Source organism: Eublepharis macularius, chromosome 1 (assembly GCF_028583425.1).
Source record: "Eublepharis macularius isolate TG4126 chromosome 1, MPM_Emac_v1.0, whole genome shotgun sequence".
Classification (NCBI taxonomy): Eukaryota; Metazoa; Chordata; class Lepidosauria; order Squamata; family Eublepharidae; genus Eublepharis; species Eublepharis macularius.
In genome coordinates, this window is record NC_072790.1 from 128,130,075 (window position 1) to 128,148,165 (window position 18,091).

At 38.7% G+C, this 18,091-nt stretch overlaps 1 protein-coding gene across 2 annotated transcripts in view; it reads left to right on the forward strand.

Moving 5' to 3' along the window:
* The window catches only part of TAB2 (TGF-beta activated kinase 1 (MAP3K7) binding protein 2), a 94,442-nt gene extending 82,139 nt beyond the window's left edge, over positions 1-12,303 (forward strand). The window contains exons 4-7 of one of the 2 annotated variants that reach the window (XM_054986690.1): positions 5,136-5,296; positions 7,118-7,211; positions 8,919-8,999; positions 10,282-12,303. In XM_054986690.1, the coding sequence (XP_054842665.1) occupies positions 5,136-5,296; positions 7,118-7,211; positions 8,919-8,999; positions 10,282-10,430 (485 nt within the window). In that variant the 3' untranslated portion in view covers positions 10,431-12,303. The remainder of the gene's footprint in view (positions 1-5,135; positions 5,297-7,117; positions 7,212-8,918; positions 9,000-10,281) is intronic. The other variant, XM_054986696.1, reaches the window with a different exon arrangement.
* Positions 12,304-18,091: the final 5,788 nt, after the last annotated feature.

Sequence of the window (18,091 nt, forward strand, 5' to 3'; positions counted from 1 at the left end):
GGAAGGTTTACTTAACCAAATTGGTTGCCATTTCTTCCAAACCTTCAGTACCGTTTTCCTAGCCCCCCTTGCTTTGACATATTCCTTGTTCACCTCTCTTGTAAAAATACCAAACCTCCCTACTCCCTGGTTTAGCTCATTTTCCAATCTAACCCATTTCTGGTCTACATCCTGTTCTATATCTATAAGTGCTTTAATATTGAAGGCTTCATAATAATTTATTATGTTAGGTATACCCCACCCCATTACGTTCTGCGGGTTATATATGAACTTCTGTTGAACTCTGGATTTTTTACTTCCAAAAATCCACTCTCTAATTGCCCCATTCCATTTTTCTACCTGTTTTATATGCAACTCTATTGGGAGTGTTTGGAATAAGTACATCATTTTCGAGATCATTGGTGTCCACCTTGACTGACAGCAGTTCTCCAGGATGTCAGTCAATGAAAAGTCTTTCCTAACACTTGCTATCTTCTAGTAATAAAGTGGCAGAAAGGTGCAGTGTGAAGATGTGAGTTTTATCAGACACATTAGAAAAGATTACATTTGATGCTGGAAGTTTTCTTGAAAACTTTTTTCACGTGTAGTGCATGCTGAAGAACAGCAGGTGGACAGCTTATCTTTGAGTGTATTAAGCTGAAAGCAAAAGCACGTTTACTCTCTCCAGCTGATAGCAGTAACTTGGGTATTATAATTTGAATATTTGTATTCATCCTCCAATATGTTCTGCATCAGGTTGATTAGCCGTTGTAAATTGGGTGAAGCATAAATAATTTACTGCACTGGCAGTGGGATCTTACTTCCGTATTTCTCAGAATCACTCTCTTCACTCATCTAAGATGCAGCCTTAATAAAGCTATAGCTGATTTAGGGGGCCAGTTTGTGTCTCCTAGACTTACCTCCACCTGTCTCCTCAAATCAAGGAACAAATTGTTGATCTGCCTATTTTAGCATTGTTTGCTTTTGCTGGCAATAGCTTTCCAGGGCCTTGGACAGAGAACCCCTTGTATGAACCTGGGACTAAAGGGTGTAGTTGGAGGGCATGTGATAGTTGGAGGGCACAAAGTTGCTGCTACTAACCAGATCTGGATCCATGCCTGGATGGGAGACTTTCTGGAAACCCCATGAAAATAATCTTTTATTATATGAGGGAAGAAAGACTAGGATGTACGTTTAACAAACAAAAAAAACTTGTTCTCTACTACTGAGCCACTGTTCTTCCAAATACTGAGAGTGTATGGTTGCCAGGTTGTGGGGATAGAACTTGCACTGGGGCAGCTAGCATTCAGGCCCCAATTCCTTACTTCTGTTGACATGCTGAATTCTGGAAGCATTAAGATGTTTTGCTGCTTCCGAGTACCTCCAAAATTCAGCACAGCTGCAGCGATGAGCCTTCATATTTGTTTTAAAACTGAGAAGGGTAAGGACATACTTGCAGTTGCACTGAGCTTGTAGATGCTCGGGGAATGAGACTGTTGCTTCTGAGATGTACCATCAGCTGTCTCTTTGTGTTCCTTATATATGATGTAGTTGCCTTTAGTGATCTAGTGGTTGCATTTGTGGACACATAATGGTTTGAATATGTGCATGGTAAAAAAAAATCGTGTGGTATTTTCGCCCCACAAATGCTGGTCATAAGTTACCTTCTTAGATACGTTCAGTCCATTCACCATAAGTAAAATATAAAAATTAGGCTACAAAAAATTAGCTGCTTAGGTTTATCCAAAAGGTTTTCACTAGCTTTGCGATATGACATGTGAGCCAGTTGTTCAAAGAATTGGACTAACTGGTTTTGAAATTCCTCTGTTACAAGAAGATCACAGAAAAGATTGTTGTGGAAGTACTGTGCCTGGCAAAGAATATGACATCTTAACCATCTCTGCTTTTATTTAAGAAAAAAACCCAAGTTGTTAGTCTTCAGTGTTAACTAGAAAAGTTTGTAAAATTGGGGATGGTATACATTGGAGCCTCAGAAACAAATGTGGATCTTGACTAGAATTTTAGTGGCCAGTGGGTGGGACTTCAGTACCAGCACAGCTTCTTATTTCATGAAATTGTGGCCTCAACTGCAATCTCCATACTGTGCTGTATACTTTATGAAAAGGGTTAAAACATTAAATAGTAGCAAGAGAAAAAAATTAAGGAAAATATATTAAGAAACAAAGAAAATGTAGAATTTGCGCTTCTTTGATGCAGATTTATTATTTGTGTGAGGCATAGTTTTTTGCAGCTTCTTCCCAGAAGGACATCCACACCATTTTAAATCTGCATACCTGATAAACATTTCACTCACAATGCTTTCAAGACGAGACATCTTTTCCCCCTTCTGTTCCTCCACTCCTAAACATCCAGCCTAATGAAGAGTTCTACAGCGTACAGCATTTTGTGCCATTTTGGTTGGTCCTAATAGATGGCTTTTGGTTTTGGATTTAAACTCTTTCGCTGTTTTTTTTAAATTAACACATTCTGATGCCTTTAAACATAACACAATGTCACTAGAGGGAGTTTTGCAGAAGGAGTCTGTATATGATTCCTCTCCCCAGTGAAATAAAGACTGAAATAAAGAAGATGGGGAGGAATTGTTGAAGAAAAGGCATTGAGACCTCAGATATTGTGAAACAAGGAAAATCAGTGTTAGTCATCTTATACTTCCTAATAGCTTTTGTCACACATTATGATAAAAGTTTTGAAAGTAAACCTTTCAAAATTACTGCACTGCTGAATTCAGCATTTTCGTCACATGCATAAGTAGATAGCTTCTCTTTTTAACAAAAATGGAGGGCAGTACCAAAAGAATAGAAGGAAAGCCCTGAATAAGAGAGAGGGGATACATAAAATCTTGTATTAGTTGGACACTTAAACTCCGTTTAAAGCTGGAAAAATATGAGCTGTAAATAATGGATTGAATCCTACCATTTGACTCAGCTAACTCCAGAGCCTTCCTCCAGCAGAGGGTGCTCTTCCTCAAGCAAAGTTCTCTACAATTTTGGGCTGAATGGAGTGCTGTGACGCATCCTAGTATCTTTCAGAGTGACTTCTTTTCAGTAGCAGCACCTCTTAAATAGCTGCCTATTTTAAATTCTCATTGCTAAATACGCAATGCAGACCTTTAAGACTATGCAGAGAACAGTAATAAAATCGTTATTTATTCAGTAACAAAAAAGAAAAATAATTTTTAGAAGTCATAGCATAGTGATTAGCATCAGGAAAGCTACGCTTATATTTGCTTAACTTGCTACCAAATTCTATGTGAATATATCCCATGGTCTTTATTTACCCTTAAATACTGTAAGATATTTTACTGTTAATGCTGTGGGTTTACGAGTTAAATTTGAGCATGTTCTCTGAAGAGGCAGACAGAAATTTCCTGAATAAATAAATCACAGGACTTATATATAGCATTGAGAGGTTTCCTAGAAACTTTGTGAGCCAGGTGAGAACAACTAATTTGCCTGTGTGATACAAGTAATTTACATGCATAATCTTTACTTTGACACAGTGGAGGATTCTAAGCTCTTTCCACATTGTCTCAGAAGTTGCTGCAATCTGTAGATCATAGGTACATATTCCAAGCCACATATACTCAATTCATGTGAAGCTGTGGCCAGTGCTTTTTGCTTATTGTTGGTCTTGTTTGAACTGGAATGGTGCCTTAGAACATGCCTGTCCACTCTCCTATGTGTGCACATTGGAAGGGAAGGTTGCTAATCGCTGGCAAGGTTTCTTTCAAGGAAACGTGTCTGTAATTATTGATCATCTCATTAGGGAGCCCATCATAAGTCACCAAGGAGTCCTAAACCACCTCTTAAACATTAGTTTGGAAACCACTGCTCTAAAGGACATGATACATTTCTTGTGTATAATGTTTGCAGTTTGCTGTTGGGAAGCTAGACTTTTATGGGGTCTTTTGGTCCCTGGTAATGGAATTTCAGAAAGTGCTGCTATGAAAATCTACACTTACTAATACATAGTACATAACACCAAAAGCTGTGAAGCACAGAGTTCCAATAATTTTAAATCTGTTTCCAGACCAGGTACATTTTGAGGGCGGGGGAAGATGTTTATTCTTGGATTAGTAAGATTACAGTCTTAAGCGCAGAGTCTGAGAACTGTATGGCATCCTGTCAAAAATCATGAAATGGGCTTTGAAAGCTATACAGATAGGCACACTTTTGGGCCTTTTAGAGTGCTTTCTTATACAATAAGAACAAAACCTTAAAATAAAAGTTGAGAGAGGCAGAAATTTATCAAGAATTTATTTTAGAGTGATTTTTACTATTTATTAAATAATTTGTGGGACTGAAAAGGGATGTCATTGTACCACTAAGAGAACTCACAAATCTAACTATACTCTCATGCTTTTTCGTTTATGCAGTATTCAGTATTGATTATTTCAGCACCAAGTATATAGTGGCATTCAAGTATTTGGCTTTTTTAGTACAAATTTCAGTTTGGTCATCTCTCTTGGGGTTAATCATGGCATATGAACCAGTGATAATAAATCTCCACAAGTCAACTGGTTCAGCAACAAGGCATCATTGGGAAAATATACCACATGCTGTACTGCAAATATATATATTTTAAAATATTTCCCATTGGGATTTCAAAAGCCGTTTTGTGAGACAAAGCAATGCAGATAGCTGAGGGGCAAGAGTAGCTGTGGTAGAAGAAGCAGAGGCCTGGGAAGAAGGTATGGAGAACAGGAGTTATAGGGAGGCAGAACTCAATCAAAAGCATGGCATAAGATGATCTGTGTGCTGCTTGCTGTGGAGGAGGCAAAATAGTAAGGAAGATGAGGAGAAACTGTGACTCAGGAAGTAAATTATGGTAACCAATGTACTAAATTTCTCCTGGCAGTCTTAAATCTTGGGCTGGAGCAGAGTTTTGTTTATCAAACTTTTGATTTCAGCATTTATCAAACTCTTGGTTTCACAGGTTATAATATGGATCTAGTTGTCATAACTTATCATTAGTATGTTCACAAACAACCACGTGAGACATGTAATCTCTATGTGGCCCAGATTTCCATACTGGAAAAATTGGCATGTCTTCTAATGGAGTTGTTGGTATGTCTTCTAATGGAATGCACTGTACTATGTCAGATGTTGATAAAGTAGTATCTTAATATTCCTCAGCTTTACTGGTACACCAGAAGGCTAGGATGGAACGACTTCAACGAGAACTTGAGATCCAAAAGAAAAAGCTGGATAAACTAAAAACAGAAGTCAATGAAATGGAAAATAATCTAACACGAAGGCGCCTGAAAAGATCGAATTCTGTTTCCCAAATTCCTTCAGTAAGTCCTAAACCCTGGGGAATGTAAAAATGTATCATAAGGCTAAAGACAAAATATTTGGGTCTTATTCAGATGTTAGAATTGAACTCTTATAATCTGAAGGAGAATATACTTTGCTTCCCATAAACTTAATGGATGCTTGCCATGCACAAATGGGTATTTGTTCTTGGAAAAACAAATTAAAGCTTTGGTATGTAGACTCTGTTTTGAAGTGCCATAACTGGCCCTGCTAGGGGTGTGAGATTTGGTATATCTGATCCAAAAATATACCAGAAAATGTTAGTATTTTCTGCTATATTTGGAGATCCTGATCTATATCGGGATTTCTGGCTATACTACTAATGCAATTCCCAATTAATCCTGAAAATATCTGGAATAACCAAGGCTGCCATTTTAAAGGTTACAGCAGCCTTTTTGCCTTAGAGGTTTCCTAGCCAAAAGAAGGAGGGGAAGGAAGCAACTTTCACAGGTGAATAGCATCACATGTTAGGGGGAGCTCTCCTGTGTTCAATCACAACCATTCTCTCATGTAGTCTGTGAGAGAATTGTTGTGATTGGACAGACAGTTGAGTTCCCTATAACAAGCAGTGCTACTCACCTTCTCTCCTTTTGCCTGGGAAACCTCCAAAAGCAAGGGAATAACGCTGCTGCAACTGGCTGCAGCTTCAGGGCTAGAGTTTTAATTTTTTTTGACTGCATGACTTCTGCTTCTTGCTGATGGGATTCTGTGGTTCCATTGGACTTTGTTGGTTCTTTTCAGGGTGCTTTTAGACAGTGGTTGCTCTTGTGTGTTTGGCTATTGTTGATTGACTTCTTTGCCCTTGAGAAAATAATTGGCTTTTGCCCCACCATAGGCAACAATGGAGAGTAGCTGGGGGGCATCTTATTCAGAGGCCTGTAGAACTGAACCTCTTTACCCAAAGTACTTGAAACTTGATGAGTCTTTAGTGGACTGACAGCATTAGCTCCACAGTAATTTAGGTGAAATTTGCTTTTAAAACAGCCCCTCTAGACCGCCAGAAAGATTCCCTCATAGGAAATAATGGATCTGAATATTTTTGCAACTCTGGAAAAAAACTCAGATTTGAATACAAAACTGGTATGTGGAAACCTGAATATCCAGAATATCAATATTTGTGCTCTTCCAGATATCCAAATCCAAATAAATACTGGATCTTTTAAGTGCCATTTAGAACTGGTTTGTGGGTTGGTTTCAAAGCTTCCATGAATGGAGATTGTTCATTAGAGTGATTCTTACTGACTTCCACTTCCTCCAGAATCTCCTTTGTGGTTTGAAGTGCTACTGCCATGGGTCAGGGGACCCTTTAGGACGATGTGGCATGCAACATTGGAGAGGGGCTCTGTGGTAAGAAGGGGGCTTCTTGGGAGGAAGTACCTTTCTTCCTTTTCACTCATGGCAAACTCACATTCCACCTTCACAAGTTCTGCCAAGTTCCCCTTCTTCCTGCAGCCTTCCCTGCATGCATCCTGTCCTGCAGGGTCCCCTAAATCTCATCTGGAGTGTGGGGGCAGGGAAATCAAGTAAAAATTCTATGAACTTACTGTGTTAATGCAATCATTGGATCCCACCCTAGGTTTTTCAAGGTACGACAACTGATTGAGGAGGACAGTAAGCTAAAAAACTTTCTTCTCTGCTAGGTAGCTATTTGCAATCTATGCAAGAAATAGCCTTTGAAAACAAAGCTATTTGGAATTCAGGCAATCTTAAGTGAACGGACTGATAAGTTTCATCATAATTTTTTTAATTCTAAAAATAAGTTTTCATCCAACACGTTATAATTGTATTATTCTGTTTTTCAGCTTGAAGAAATGCAGCAGTTAAGAAGTTGTAACAGACAACTTCAAATAGACATAGACTGCCTAACCAAAGAGATTGATCTTTTTCAAGCAAGAGGTACTTACCAATATGAATAATTTTTGCCCTTGCATCAAATAAGCGTCGAAAGCTGGAGATCTTCAGTGTACATAAAGACTTAGTGAACATATTATATGATGGCTAATTATTTTATTTTGCTATGAAAGTTTTTAATATAATAACAAAATGCCTAAAGCTTTCTCTCCACTCTGAGAAGTTTAAGTTTTCTTGTTGGTTGAAGATTCTTTGTTTGAGAATAATCTGTATTTCTGCAAATAAGGAAGAAATTAAATCAGGGACATAAAATATTAAAAACACAATATTTGATCAACTCTAGTGCACTTAGGAACATCACACAAGGTAGGGCTATAATAGTAGGGCTGGCTTACTTGGTGGCTTCCACTAAATTGTCTGGAAGAACACAGACTATAATGAGATACAGTTTAAACCTCATTCTACATGAGTTCATGCATTCTCCCATAAAAGTGATTGTCATTCATTTCTATGGGGGGAAATAAAGCACTGCAATTCAAAACAATTTTGTGTACCTACCCCTCACCCTGACCAGATTTGGCTTGGCTGCCACCAACCAAAACCACTTCTCTTTCTCTTCCTTAAAAGCAGTTTCAGAGTTGAAGAGAGGGTATGATGTGTTTCTGACATTATGATTTCCCCCCAAAAAGCATAGAAGTGGATTTCAGTATGATAGAAGAGGCAGTGCAGAATTTTCTGTTTCCCCCGTCCAAATACAACTTCTGCATTGGAGAAGAAAGCAAAATCCTCAGAACCTAGAAGCTATATTTAGTTCAATACGGGAACAAGGCAGGGCTAGATTTAGAAAAGCAAGCCCTCCTTATAAAAGGTTGCATGTTTTGCATTTTGAGTGATAGGAATCCATTTTATGATAGTCAAAAACCAGTGTGGCCTTTTATGAATTTTTCAGTCAAAATTCAATAACAACACTACATAGGTTAGAAAATTCTGAAAGCGTTTCTCTCCTATTACTTTATATAACCTATTTTGGAAAAAAGAGTATGCAGTTAAACAGTATTATATAGGTGTTTATTCTAAGGCCTGATGTGCCTGTATTCTCTATTTCTCATGATGCTTTTTTTTAAAAATATTTTTTATTGAAACATTTGTTGCAACAAATAACTTTTAAGCAATAAACATCATTACAAATCTGATTGAAACAAAAAATAATGTACAATACATGGTTATCTCATGCTGCTTTTAAGTTTTCAATGCTTTTGTTCTAAGGCACTTGATGTGCCCGTATTCTCTGTTTCGCATGATGCTTTTAAGTTTTCAATGCTTTTATTAAAAACACTACGTTACAATCCACAATATTCTATAGGATGACAAATATCTTTTGGTTGGTTTATCTTATGTCTGTGTCAAGGGACAATAAAAAATGAATTTTTTTTAACATCCCAACTGACTTCTAGCATAGGACTAAAGTGTGTCACAGCCTGACTTGCTTTTCCTTCCATTTAACCTTTCCCCTAGAAAATAGAAAATATTGCATTTTGGAGCTGAGTTCATAAGTAGGTGTGCAAAATTGGTAGTTTTAACCAGGTAAACCTATGGTCTCTGGATTTTCTGTTAAAGTAGCAATACTTTTGTAATACAAACTACAAGATTTGTTTTCTTGTACACACCCGCTATATATGTTCTCCATTGCTTCAGTCATAGTCCCCATTTTTTGTAAACTTTTTCATTGTATTGTTTCCTTTTTTTTTCCAGGACCACATTTTAATCCCAGTGCCATTCATAATTTTTATGACAATATTGGATTTCTGGGTCCTGTACCACCAAAGCCCAAAGGTACTGTATATATGCATAGTTAATATATATTGTCTTTTTAAATATTATGTGTGGTCTGAAATCAGTTAGAGCTTTCCTGCAATCTCAACTTATTTAAGATTTTCTTAGTCAATCTGCAAGCACTGGAATCATTGAGGGTACACTTCTTCCACATATCTGCCCTCTCTCTGCATTTTAGCACTTGTGAAGTTGGTTTATTTTCTTCCTCATGTTCCTGAAATAATCAGGATTTTCAAGCAAGGGTGCTGTCTTTATCAGTGGCATCACAGGACCCTCACCTCTTTTTTAATGTTTAGCGCATGCTTAAACCCCCACCCCACAGTCCCTAGCTTTTTCATTTTTAAAAAAAATGTCAATTTCATAATGTTATAATGACCTAACATTGTAATAATAGGTTCTCTGAATCCTCAGATTTCATTAAAAAAAAAAAGTAAATCTATAGTCCCTTCCATTGCAGATATATGCCTTTTTCCTTGTATCTCTGCAACAGAAGGGGCTAGAGACTTACTTAAAAAAAAATAATATTATGATCTTGGCATTTTTAAAAATATTGAAAATGAAACAAGGAGGGGGAAGGAAGGTAGAGGGAAGGAAGAGTGGTTTGACTGATGAACAACCAATCATCATAAAGTGGGTTGGAGGTGCTTGAGAATGGGCAGGACAAACAAAACCAAAAGAAACTTTCCACGCAAGGAACAAAGGCAACTTAGACTCAGCTTTTTAAAAAAAAAAAATTTGGGGTAGCAGTGGTCTCAAAAGAACTGGGGAAAAACTGGAAAACAGAAAAAAAAAACCTCAAAGTGAAAACTAAAGGTTAAAAAATGTGCACAGAAATAGGGGGATAAATTGAAGCTGTTTGGGGCCAGAACTGACAAAAAATCCCCGTACAGAAAGCCCTTAGAGTATGCATGTACTGAAGTTGCCATGTATATTTACTTTTCTCTCGTGTGTGTGTGTTTGTTGTGGCCTTTCCACTTAATGGATCATATTTCTTCTCATTTTTAAAGTAGGGAGGCTAACTGAACAATGGTTTAGTTCAAAACAAAGGCGAGTTCATAGACTTTTCAGTATTGGATGATAGGCTGAACTTTTAAATGCAGAGCAATGGAAAGAAGGAATGTAACCATGCAGTTCTAGCAAACATAATCCATTTTTACTACTCTCTTCCCGGAGAGGTGGCATAAAAATTCAGAATAAATAATAATAAATTGAAAAGGCTTCACAGAATTCCTTCTTTTTCTGCTGTTCTTATTTAATAATAGTTTGTTTTCTTTCACCCCAGCAGATCAAAGGTCCATTGTCAAAACACCAAAAACTATACCTGATGCAGAGGAAGATGAGGGAGCTCAGTGGAATTGTACTGCTTGTACTTTTTTAAATCACCCAGCCTTAAACCGTTGTGAACAGTGTGAAATGCCCAGGCATTTCTGAGCCAGAGAGGCTCACATCTTCTGTAAATCCAACCTTTGACTATTGTGTCAGTTCCTTGGGATAAATAATCATTTATGCATAGGATTTTGTAAAATTGAGCGTGTGATAAGATGGTTTATTACTAATGTTAAATGTCATGCTACAGAGATAATACCTCAGTGTTGTGCTGCAGGCAGCTGAAATTCATCAGCTGGAAGGTAATTTCCTGAAAGACTTGGTTGCCAGCTGCCTGAAAGATGTACAGTATTACCAAAACCCCAGTAAGAGAAACTCAGAATGATCAGTGCATGGGTGTTTCCCCAACCACCTTTCTCCATAGATGTCACTACTGAATTTTGACAGGGGGAAGGGAATTAGATTAATAGCTTTTTTGTTGTTTGTAAAGCTTTCAGTGTAACACTACATTCACCTAGGAAATTGAAATATACATGTTGAAAGTGTGTTAAACTGTTCGCTGCCACATAGGGCCTGTTGATTGTGGAAGAACTCCACAAATAAGTGGTACTCTTCACCTTGTCTTCCCAGAAAATGGCTCTGCTCTTTGAAGAACCAAATCATTACAATCATGTCTGAAGATTAAAAAGAAAACTGCATGCGTTGTCTGTACAGTACACCCAGTGAAATATCCCCAAAGCTTTTCCTACTGTACATAGCTCTGGAGCCTGTTTTAAGTGACTTTCTTTTCTTCGCCTTTTATTATTTCTTGTACTTCTTAATGTATAGCGTAATAGTCTTTGTTAACTTTCTTTTTCCCTTTAAATGATTACACATGATCATGACCCTTTTTTAAAGCTTTTGATCTAAGAGAACCAGTGCCTTAAAATAAGAGCATTAATGGTAAACAGTGCCTAAACTATCTCTTCACTGCCTAATCTGTACTTTGTTCTTGTAAATGCTGATGATCTGTGAAGACCTGCAGATGCAGCATGGTGAAAATGCAGGAAAAGTTGAAGAGGTTATGCATATAGTTCACTCTGTACACTGTACACTGAGTTTTACGGTGGGTGACACAATGTAATGTTTTGTCTAGCACAAGGGAACCAATGTTAAAATACACTCAACCCACCAAAGATCAACAGCTGAATAAGCTTTGCTTCATCTGCTGGATATCTTGCAGACTCTTCATGAGGTCATTTTTGGGGAAGTACATACAGTACACAAGATGGCAGCAGTAGCATAAAATATCACTGCTATAAATGTCTTGGCAGCCAGCCTCCTAACCTGACTTTCTGGAGAATAGCAATAATTAGAAAAATCTGAAATATAGGCTGGAAAAGAGAAATCAAGCAGACTCGAACACTGAAGCAATACCAAGCATCTCTTTATTTTTGTAATCCTTTGTTCTTTGAAGGAAAGCATTCAGGTGATCAGGAACACACAGCTGAAATAAAGAACATAGTTTTATATTTTTATATGCTCTCTTGCATACTGCAAAAACGATACTGTCTCTCTTAGAATGAGGCAGGAGGGAGTGCTTAAATGTAGCAAGAGACAAAGGAGACTGTCACCCACTGTAAATATTTGCCAGTGGACATTTTAGTAAGAATTTTTCTAGTGATCTATGTGAATATACAAAGGCCTTCGTTTTAAAGGCTTTGCATTTTTTTAATGTGGGAAATAGACGTCAATCACTAATAACAAGTCTATAGAATCAAAGCATAATGCATTCAATGCATTTTGTTAATTAAAAAAAAGGCCTTGTTTTTCAGCTTCATCTGCAGTTCTGTGTGAAGACTGACAAATCAATTTTTACCTGTTGTATTAATAAAACCTAATTTGGATATCTTGAGTTGATGATTTTGTGATTTAGCTGGGTAAACTGTCTTTGTAACAAATAAGTTATTTATAAAAATTAAAAAAAATTATATTGTAATATTTGGTTCTGTGGTTTTTTTAAAAAAACGTCACATGGCTGCATTGCTGCTCAAAGGACAATTGAAGAATGTAAACTAGCTGATCTTGTCCATGCCATAACATCTTATAAAAATAGTATTTTTCAGTGAGATGTTTTGCATTTCTCTGTGTGTGAAAACAAATACTTTTAAGGACAACTGTCCCTTTTCATAGTGTACTAAGAAGCAAGTTAGGACATGTGATGACTCCTTCTACATCATTAGTTAAAATTGCCATTTAATATGGAATGAGTTTGGTTCAACTCACATTTAGAGTTATGAGAAATCATACTGCAGAGGAGCAGCTAAACCCTGAAATGAATAGATCTGATGATTGATTCAGTGTCATGAACTGAGAATCGCAATTGCTTTAAAAGTAGCTAACAGTACTGTGATTAGAGTATAGCAGCTAGATGTGCTTACTTCTGGTCCCATTCCAGGGGACCAGAAGCAAGATGAAACATTTCATCTTTTGCTGACAGTGAAAATTACAATTGAACCACCTTCTCTTGGCTGTTAAAAATCTGTTTAGGAATTGATGTTATTTCACATAATTACAGGTTTTAAAGATAATTTTATTCAGTGAAGTTTGGTTTCTCACAACTAGGTAAATTGTGTGACAACAACATTGAAACTTCTATAGGAAACGCATCAAAACTATATTCCTGTAGCAATATAGAACCTAGTATAGGGTCTATGACTGGTACAGATCTACATCTGCTTTTCTAAAACCTTGGTTGCTGTTGGAGGAAGGGGGTTGGAAAATCCCATTCCTCATTTCAACTCCATGTAGATCATTTGGAAAATATCCTGTAGTTCTGGTTGTTTGTCACTGCAGTGCTTGATACCTCATGAATTTCAGGTGGAAAACACCATCTCTAGGGAAAAGGTTTCATTGGTGATGGTACTGAAAGTTCTAGGCACAAATAGTTCGACAGTGAACATCGTATTAACTAGAGTTTTCTTTAGAGCTACAGTCTTTGATAGCACTAATTATAATCTGTATTGGCTTTTATGGTATATAATAGAATCTGAGTTGAGAGAGACCCATAGATCTAAATCATTGGTTATCAATGCGTTTATTGGAACCCCTAAGTGTGTTGTGCTCTGCATGATGAACAATGATGTTGTTCAGTCAAAGCTTTGACTATTTTAGGTGTCTTTTTTTCTACTTAAGATTAGCAGAAGGGAAGGGACCCTATTCCTGCTCTTATGAATCATCTTCAAAATGCCACAGAAGGCAGCTTCAGACACCCACCACCACCAAACCAGAGCAAGAAAATTAGTATTGTATCCAAAGAGTACTCCAGTTAGTCCTGCAGAAATAATCATGCAGCTGCCCCACGTGAAGCGATGGGGAAGCTGGGCTATTAAGTTGGTTGTGACAATAACCGGAAGCTACTGATGGATGTGTTCAGCTCCAGTGAACAGAGGGTGGGTGTGGCTCACTGGGATGAAGGGGATTGGGCAAAATGGGCATCAGGAAACAAACATACCTCTTAGTTATGTGCTTGCTTTTGCAGCTTCCATTCTTCCTTGTTGCTTTATTCCCTTCTGTTTGCCATGCAAAAAGTTTATTCCCCTGATTTAGGCATTGTTCCTCCAACAGTATTCCTGGAAGCCTGTGAATTTCTCATAGATGTTTCCTACCTTATGGACAATTGAGCTATTGTTGTAACACCAGTCCTCCTTACTCTGTACAGCCTTGGCATAAGGGTGGCTGTTTGGAGACTGTCTTAAATTTGTGTTGCCAAGGTAATTGAATCACTGTCCATGGGAGCCCTTATATTTGTAGTTGCAGCCCTTAATTATTGTCCTCCTAATCCCTCCCGTAAATTGAAGAGGTGCTGCAGACTTTGCCTGTCAGAATGCTTATGTGAGAGAAAGGATATGGAAAGAATTCAGTAATACCACCGTGTTCCTGTTGTTGCTGCGTAATGATTCTTGGTATAGCGAATGTGGGCATTCGTGCAAGTGAAGTGGTTAGTGGAAGATGACAGCATTGCTAACAACTCTGGAAAACTGGCTTCTGCCATTGCTATTTTAGTGCTCTTTTCTGATATTTGCTGCTATTTTATAGGCTGTTGGGTCCAATACAGGATTGTGTCTCCTGTCTTTACAACTTTACCTCAATGCTGCTTCATCTCCTTAGAGAGATCAAAAGAGTAAATGTCTGTTTAAATTTCTTAATGCTCAGTTTGTATATTTTGGATTACTTCCTGATAAAAGGTAATGTAGCTACAGTGTGTTTATATATTATCAAGCAACTTTATTCATTGTATTAAAAAACATTGCTTGTTTGGGGAGACAGCCAAAATCCTATGTGAAAAGTTGTGTATGTGTGCATGTGTGCACACTGCACATAAATAATAGCTCATCTTTGTTGCTTCTATGCAGTCTCACATGAGACTCTGTAGGTGGAGACCAGACACGGTGAAAAATTCAAGATTTCTAAAGCTTTGCGAAGCTTTGGAGCACTGCCTCTTCTAGTCAAGCACCAACTTGATTTTCCTGCCCAAACAGCATGTGACTCGAGGAGGGAGAGCTCTCCTCCCTCAATTCTCTCTCTGCTACCATGGGGATAGGACGCCTTTTCAGCTTTCTGGAGAATTTTCCTCATGAGCAAATTTCTTTGTGTTCTGTGAGTGAGACTTGCTTTGACTTTAAATGGCCCTCCAAAAATGTACCGTGTGGTACAAAGATGGACGAACACGACTCCTGCTTCATTTGTCTCAGAGCCATAATGTGGCAACCTGTATAGTGTGCTGGCAATTCATGGCTAAAACATGTCATGAAAGGGGGTGAGACTCAAAGCAGCCCCATCAGGTTCCAGAGAAACAGCCTCAAAAGCGGCTGGCTGAACTAGAGAAAGGGGCCAATGCTCCATCTGCCCTAGCCCTCCCGGATCAGTCATTGGATTTGGTGCCCCCTTTGGAGCCGAGAATGTCCACTGACCATGTTGGAACCACCACATAAAAAAGCAAAAAAGCTAAGATTCCTTACAACCCCAGTGGTTTCCCTATCCTCAAGCCCCATCTCTGATGTTTTATCCTTAAGAGGGCCAATGGAACCAACAAGCCTTTATGCAGCCTATGGCATCTCAGGCTATCATGGCACCTACCCTCAGTTCCAAGCTAGAGCAGGTCCGCAGACTGTTACACAAGATTGTTCTTCGGAGCTGGAACATAGACCTCAGATTTGGAGAGAGAAGCAGGCACTCCCAGATCGGGGCTTGGATCTGATATAGCCTCTGAGGCATCACCTGATGAGATGGTGGGAGTTTGTCTACCAATCTCACCCTCCGAGGATCTGAGATTGTCCAGAGAACAACTCATAAGGATGGCAAAATCTAGAGTTGGATATTGCTACATCTGATCCCAAGCCATCAGGTCAGTGACAGGCCCAGTAGCTTTTCCAGGTCCTGCTGGATATTGCGTCTACCATATGGTTAAAGCCTGTGTATGCAGCCCCATCAGCATGTATGCTGGAAAATGTACAAATTCAGAGAAGATGGATGTGAATTCTTGTTCACACATTCCCCCAGCCAATACCTTCGTGGCAGAGGTTTTACCATCCAAACAGGGCTCGTAATCACTGTGCACCTCTCAACAAGGAAAGCCGAAAATTAGATGCCCTAGGTGGAAAAATCTACACTTTTGATGCTTTGGCTTTTAAGGTAGCCAACTACAATGCTAATATGAGTAGATACCAAATGTTCCTATGGAACCACATGACTCAACACATAGATTTCCTCGCAGAAGAAAACAAGACATTGGCTAAGGTGATTGGCAAAGCAGCTGAATGCAGCAAGTCATGCTGTGGACTGTGCAAGCAGATCTATGACATCAGCTATTGTATTAAGGCTGTTCGTCCGCGCTTCTGCACAAGTCAAGAGCTAAACTAGATCTCCCTTTTGAAAGGAAGTAATTGTTCAGTGCCAAAACCAACGAATCCTTGGATAGGATGAAAAAAAAATGTTAACTGCAAAATCAGTGGGCTTGACACCTCAACCATGTATATCCTAAAAGTCTAGATATTTTCCAAGGCACTCACGCCAGCAACAATTTTCAAGGCCTTAGAGATACCAGCCTGGCCTTCAACAGCAATCATACAGACCGCCCCCCCTTTATTCTGCAGCTGCAACCTCAAGGCAAAAAGAGGAACAAACATTCATTTCAACGCTCCACTGATCCATCCTGTAAGGGAAAATCATTCATCCTATAAGGGACATCCCCTCCTTTCTCAACAGTCTGGCTTCTTGTCTCCCAACCTGGCAGGACATGACACAAGATGCTTGGGTCTTGTCCATTACAGAGAGGGGGTACTATTTTGTAGTCGAGTCCAGTTAACTGTTCTTTTTTGTCCTCCTCAGTTTTAGAGAGGAAATATTACAACTCTCAGGGAAAGGAGCCATACAGACAGTTCCCCAGTTTGAATGTTCTAAAGGTTTTTATTCCCACTAATTTACTATAGCTAAAAAGGATGGAGGGAGGAGACCAATTTTAGACCTTAGAGGTTTAAACAAATATTTGAAGGTCTCAACGTTATCTCTCTCAGATAAATTCTTTCTTACAGATAAATGCTGGTTTATTTTATTGGATCTTAAAGATGCTTACCTCCATATCTCCATACACGACAGCTGCAGAAAATACTTCCGTTTCTGTTGTGGAGACAGGCTTTTCCAATACACAGTGTTACCCTTTGATCTTTCAACTACACCCAGGGTATTCACAAAATGTATTTCTGTCATTATAAACAGAAACATAGCGCTTGTCACGTCCACCCTGTCAAAACTGGGCCTGTTAATAAACTGGGAAAAATGAAAATTAAGTCCACCCTGAACAGTCACCTTTATTGGAGCCATCTTGGATGCCACACAGGGCAGAGCCTTTCTTCCAGAAGAAAGTGCACAGCCCATACAGATTATGGTTAAATGTTTTGTTTCCCACAGGTTGCAGACTGCACATGATATTCAAAACCTATTGGATCTCATGGCCACCACCAGTGCAGTAGTGTCTTTCACTAGACTCTGTATGATCCCCCTGCAAAATTGGTTTCTCTGTAAATTCAGCACCCAGTGGACAAATTTTTCTATCCCCAGATCTATTCTTAAATCATTGTCCTGGTGGCTTCAGTACTCTAATCTGAATTTGAAGTTCACTCTCAGGAAATTTACATTTTTTTCAGATGCATCCCTATCAGGTTGCAGGGAGCCACTGCCAAAGTATATATGCAAGTGGGCATTGGTCCTCTGCAGAAAAGAAAATGTATATAAATTTGCTTGAGTTGCAGGCAGTTAGATTTGCCTTAATATCTTTTACAGTCTTTTACGGAGAAGAAGAGTGTTGGTGACTACTGACAACACCATAACACAGTTCTACTTGAACAAACAAGGGAGCACGAGATCTTCAGTCCTCAATGCAGAAAAAACAAGAATATGGCAGTGGGCTATATTACACAACATCAGTTTGATGACCATACACATAGCAGGCTGATACAGCGAGATAGCAGATACTCTCAGCAGATCCACTGTGTCCAACCACAAGTGGGTCCTCAAACAGCAATATATTTACCCTGTTTTCCAATGCTGTAGATTTCCCACTGTCAACCTGTTTGCTTCCCACCACAACAAGAAGTGCCCTCTGTTTTGCTCCCCTGGGGGATGCCTTTCAGATATATTGGCAGGGCACACTATTCTATGCCTTCCTGCCAATCCCAGTCCTAACAAGGGTTGTGTCAAAATTGAGAGTGACGTGTACAAAGCGCATT